The sequence below is a fragment of the Rhagoletis pomonella genome, unplaced genomic scaffold (genome assembly GCF_013731165.1).
Source record: "Rhagoletis pomonella isolate Grant_MI unplaced genomic scaffold, Rhpom_1.0 Rhpom_scaffold_00001, whole genome shotgun sequence".
In the NCBI taxonomy this organism is placed as follows: domain Eukaryota; kingdom Metazoa; phylum Arthropoda; class Insecta; order Diptera; family Tephritidae; genus Rhagoletis; species Rhagoletis pomonella.
In genome coordinates, this window is record NW_023458555.1 from 51,164,947 (window position 1) to 51,170,545 (window position 5,599).

Genomic DNA, 5,599 nt, shown 5'->3' on the forward strand with positions numbered 1-5,599 from the left:
TTGTATTTCGAAACTGCTTTTTCACGCGAATCTGCTAAAAATGCTTTAAATTCAGATCGTAAAGATCGTGAAGCTCCGACGAAGTTTGTACCATTGTCGGAATATATGTTCTTCGGGCATCCTCTTCTGGCTACAAACCTGGCGAATGCAGCTAAAAATGATGGAGTGCTGAGGTCACTAGTTGCTTCCAAATGGATCGCTTTTGTCGTAAAACAGACAAAAAGGCAAACGTATCCTTTTGACATTCGACAACCTCGGCCGCTATAACTTTTGATGTCAAAGGGTCCTGAAAAAATCTACACCTGTATTCGTAAACGCGCGCGAAAATGTGGTTCTCTCCTGAGGGAGAATTCCCATAAGCTGGGTTTGCGTACGTTTTTTGTATATCGTACAGACTTTGCAATTATGGATTGTGGATTTGATCAGATTTTTAACTCTGGGGATCCAATACTGAGTTCGGATAAGGCGAAGCATGAGTTGATTTTCCCCATGCAAAGAGACTTGGTGAATAAAGGACACTATTAGACGGGACAACCTGCAGTTATAAGGAATAATTATTGGATGCCGCTCGTTATACGCTAAGTCTTGAGACGCTCCAAGACGCCCACCAGCCCTAATAATGCCATCTTTATCTATGAACGGATTAAGCGGTAGGAGTTCACTCTTGGAGTCGATGGAGTTTCCTGCTTTAAGTTTCCTGTATTCTTCACTGTAATAGTTCTGTTGATATATTTTTATCAAGCGTTGTGTCGTTGCTTTAATTTCATGGGATGAAATTAAGCGTGACTTTTCTTGAAATGAAGCTTTCGTATTTCGATGCGTTCTTTGAGAGAATCTCATAACATATGATAATACTCTCAAAGCTCTCGGAAAATCTGAAAAACGGTCAAGAATATCGGTATAATTTACTTTGGTTGTATAAACGTGCGTTCTTTTTTCCTCAACTACTGTGCTGTAGTCTGTTTCCTGGGTGGGCCATTTTGGGTTATCTTCTTGTAACCAAGAAGGTCCCTGCCACCACAACGAATTGTTGACCAATTCATATGCTGGAAGTCCTCTGCTCGCTAAGTCTGCTGGATTTGATGCCGAATCCACATGCAGCCAATTCTTGTGTCCGACTTTCTCTACAATTTTTGTGATTCTATGGGCAACGAAAGTTGACCATGAACACGGAGGCTTACGAATCCAAGCGAGAACAATTGTGGAATCGGTCCACAGATGTATGTTGATATGCCCTAAGTTGAGATTGTTGATTACTGAATCAACTATTTCCGCCAATAGTACCGCTCCGCAAAGTTCCAGTCGGGGTAGCGATATGGTTTTAACAGGAGCAACTCTGGTTTTTGCCAAAAGCAGGTTAATAAAAACTTTGCTGTCTCTTTTGACACGCATATACACAGAGGCGGCATATGCTTTCTCCGATGCGTCACAGAATCCGTGTATTTGTATTTCATCCGTTGGAGAAAAGTATACCCATCGCGGTATACGAACCTTATCAATTTCGTTATAATGTTGGGTAAAGTTCTGCCATCGGTCTAGAGTGGTCGAAGACACAGTCTCATCCCAATCTGTGCCTTCCAGCCAAATGTTTTGCATAAGGATTTTGGCTACGATTATGATAGGCGCAAGCCACCCCAGCGGATCGAAGAGTTTAGCAATGGCAGATAGTATCGCTCTTTTCGTAACAGCATCGCTTTTCTCCAATGGCCTTGCTATAAAATAGAAAAGATCCGTATGGGCATTCCATCTTATTCCAAGAGCCTTGACTGCGCTGGTATCTTCAAATGCCAAAAAATCTTCGCTAAGTAGATCTGTTTTTGGTATGCCATTAAGTATTTGCTCGCTATTGGCTGTCCACTTTCGAAGTGGAAAACCGGCTGATTGCAACACTTCCGATATCTCATCTCTGGCTTTTATTGCTGAATCGATAGTGTGTCCACCAGACAATACATCGTCGACATACATGCATTTTCGTAGTATGTTAGAGGCTATTGGATGGGAGCTTTGCACATCGTCAGCTAATTGTAAAAGTGTCCTTATAGCCAGATAAGGAGCACAATTGATGCCGAACGTGACAGTCTTTAATTCGTACAGACTGATCGGGTCATTCGGGTTAGTGCGAAAAATAATCCTCTGATACTTAGTATGGTTGTTATGTACCAGAATTTGCCTATACATCTTCTCGATGTCACTGTTGAACACATATTTGTATAGTCTCCAACGGAGTATTAGTATCGGAAGATCTGCCTGAAGTACTGGTCCTGGGAAAAGTACGTCATTTAGGCTGTTGCCATTCGCCGTTGGGCTTGAGGCATTGAACACCACGCGTACTTTCGTTGAAGTACTTTCTGCCTTTATAACAGCGTGGTGCGGCAGAAAATAATTATCAGACGAGTCTGCGGGTATGGGATTTGTTATTTTCGACATATGCCCAAGCGTTTCATATTCCGCTAGAACCCTATTGTATTCCTTTTGCAGGACGGGATCCTTGGCCAGCCGTGTCTCATTCCGGTAAAATTGAGAACATGCTCTTTTAAGGGATGGGCCTAGGGAAATATTTCCTGGAAACTCTTTCCTAAATGGTAGTGACACGATGTATTTTCCTTCATTATTTCGTATGGTTGTCTTCTGATACAGCTCCTCGCAGTACTTGTCGTCTTCATTAAGGCTCTTGTTCTTTGGAATCTCCTCAAGCTCCCAAAAGGCACTCAGTTGCTTGTCCAGACTAACTTCGCTGTAGTATGAGACGATATTCGTTCCTGGATTCGAGGTATCAGTTCGCCCTGTTATTATCCAGCCAAATACTGTTTCTTGGGCCAGAAGTGTGTTTAATATGTTTTTCTTAAGCCCGCTCAGAATAATTTGTGGATATATGTCGCCACCCAGAACAAGGTCTACGGGTTCATTGACGAAAAATCGTTTATCCGCTAGAATTAGATCTGGAAATGCTTGCTTAGTCACTGCACTAATGTGGCAAGTAGGAAGATTTCCAGTCAGTTGTGCTAGCACGAGCACAGAGGTATTTAAGCGGAACAACGGGTCAACAGGAGACCGCAATTCGATGTTGCACGCTTCTTTAACCTGCGCCGTAGTTGTATTAGTGATGCCCGAAACTTGGGCATGCATACGCTTTGACGGCAAGTGAATTCTGCGTTTTAGTCTTTCAGTAATGAAAGAACACTCTGAACCAGAATCAATAAGTGCTCTAGCGGAATAGTTCGTACCATTGAGATAAATGTTGACGCGTGCTGTCCCTAATAACACACCTGTGTTTGTATTCGCATAGCAAGACTTCACGTTTTTGCTTGCATGCTTGTTTGACTTTGTTGAATTGCGTTTGGCTTGGGCCTGATTGGATGTTGATGCAGAATTAGTCGCAGAATCCAAAGAGGTCCCAAGTGTCGTTGCCTTTGTTTGAGCTGTCTCAATATGAAGGAGCGTGTTGTGTCGCGAGTGGCACTTTATACAATTAAATGGGTTTGTGCATCTTGACACGGTATGTCCAGTACTAAGACAGTTCAGGCACCATTTTTTGCTTTTCAAAAAATCGATTCTATCAGCAGGTGTTTTGTTGAGGAATTGTGGACAGTTGCGTAACTTGTGCTCATTAGTTTGGCACATTTGGCAGGTGAACTTGCTCACGCTTGCCTGAAAGGCTCCTAGCCTTTTAGTGTTAGCTTCCTGGTGGTGCCGTGCGGGTTGGTGCTTTGGAGCTTTCACAGTTGTTGTACCCTTTAGCCCCGCTAGAGTTTCCAAAGTTTGGAATCTATTGGATAGGAACCTGTCCATATCCTCCCACTTTGGAATGTCAGTTTTCTGGTCTATGGTCTGTTCCCATAGGGCCAGTGTACTTTCTGGAAGCTTCGTTGAACACAAATATATAATAATTGCGTCCCAATTAGAGATGTCAATTTGATGACTTTTTAGGGACGATAAACAATTATTAATCTCGCGCTGTAAGTTTTTAATTGAGCTACCACACTCAGATTCCACTGTATTTAAGCTAAATAAAACTTTTAATTGTGTGTTAACTAAGATACGTTTGTTTTCGTATCGCTCACACAGGTTTTTCCAGGCTGTCGAAAAGCCTTCATGGGTAAGTGGGCACTTTCGCACTATGTCTTTTGCCTCCCCTTGTGTTTTATTGTTGAGGTGAACTAGTTTCTCAACTGGGGTGAGGCGCTTGTTCAGGATGTAGATGGCCGTGAACATATCTCGGAAAGTTGGCCATGAGAGATAGTCGCCCTTGAACACATCTGTATCGCACGGTGGCAGGTGGATATTGTGTTCTCGGACGGACCGATCCTCTACATCTTTGTTCGCTTTGGTTAGAATTTCAACCTGAGAACCAATAGCAGACATGCACCTAACATAGCTTTGAAAGGAAATCTTATTCTTCTTTTTTATGGCCTTAGCATCATCCTTAGACAATCCCTCATTGATAAGCTTATCGTAAGCTGACTTTGTTTTTTCCCACAAAGCTTTTAACTCGTCTTGTTGAATAGCAAGACCATGTTTGTTTTGTTCTGCGGCGGGTATGCCGTTGTAATCAGATTCAAACTCTGTTACAGCTTCTGCCAAAAGAATATACGAATCCATTGTTTAACGTGTTTACCCTGACCGAAGTATTAACTGTAATGCCCAGATAGAATCTATAGGATTTTACACACTTAATCTTATTGAAGATTAGAGGTTGTATGCGCAAGAGAAGTTGCCAATTTTTTACCCACCGGAACTTGCCACTTAAATGTATACCAGAAATCCAACGAATTAAAAAGATGCAAAATAGTTTGTATTGCGAAATATATTCGACACTTTATTAAAATGTAAACCTTTTTCTTCTAGAATTATTGTTTACTAACGACTCGCCACCCAACTGTGCTGACTAATATCTACGCGCTTTGATAAGCTATGCAAGGTACGCAATAAGGTGTAAATAATATACGTGGTAAAATCGTGATGTGTGCAACGTACGCAGCAAATTTTAATAAACAGAGTGACCACTTCGATGAGTGCAACGTACGTAGCAAATATATATGGTAAACAATGTGCAATGTATGAGTTGAATCGCTTATGCGTAGTGATTTAGTGAAAATCTACAATTGGTCCAATGCAAATAACAAAATTTAGAGGTTATGTATCCTCGAAACAGTGACAGTGTTCGCAAATATACAAAAGAATGTAAGCCAACTAAGAGGCGCAGTGAAAAAACGATCAGAAAAAATGAAGGTTATGATTATGGACTGTCAGTTTAAACAAAATCTAAATCCTTCATTAACAATATTAAGTGATGCGGATCACTGACGTGAGTGTGTATATACGAGTGGTTGCAAGGTGCACTTATTTTTGGTTGCCGTGCGCGGACGTAATTTGAACCGAGACTTTAAAAAATGTGCAGCAAACCAACGAGTACTGTGTGACACTGTGTGTATGTTTATGTTGCAAAGAACACCTAATTGTGGTCGCTGTTGTCACTTGCGGACGGACAGACTAACCTCAATTATTAATAGTGTGGCTTTAAAATTAAATGCTCCAATTGTATATTTTCAGTTTAAACACTCGCGAGATTCTAGTTTGCACACGCGCATTGAATTTAAAA

General features: G+C 41.4%; 1 protein-coding gene across 1 annotated transcript; it reads right to left on the minus strand.

Moving 5' to 3' along the window:
* Positions 1-521: 521 nt before the first annotated feature.
* LOC118749070 lies at positions 522-4,599 on the minus strand. The gene is made up of 3 exons (XM_036483873.1): positions 1,182-4,599; positions 609-755; positions 522-535 (listed from the first exon to the last, which is right to left on the minus strand). Exons 1-3 carry the CDS (start codon positions 4,597-4,599, stop codon positions 522-524), a joined length of 3,579 nt encoding a protein of 1,192 aa, XP_036339766.1.
* Between the last annotated feature and the right edge of the window lie 1,000 nt (positions 4,600-5,599).

Excerpts from the sequence above, each read along its gene's own strand:
- LOC118749070 (XM_036483873.1), bottom strand. The coding sequence starts at position 4,599 with ATGGATTCGTATATTCTTTTGGCAGAAGCTGTAACAGAGTTTGAATCT. Across the intron at positions 756-1,181 it reads AATTGTTCTCGCTTGGATTC|CAACGACACAACGCTTGATA; the intron begins GTAAGCCTCCGT and ends ATGAAATTAAAG.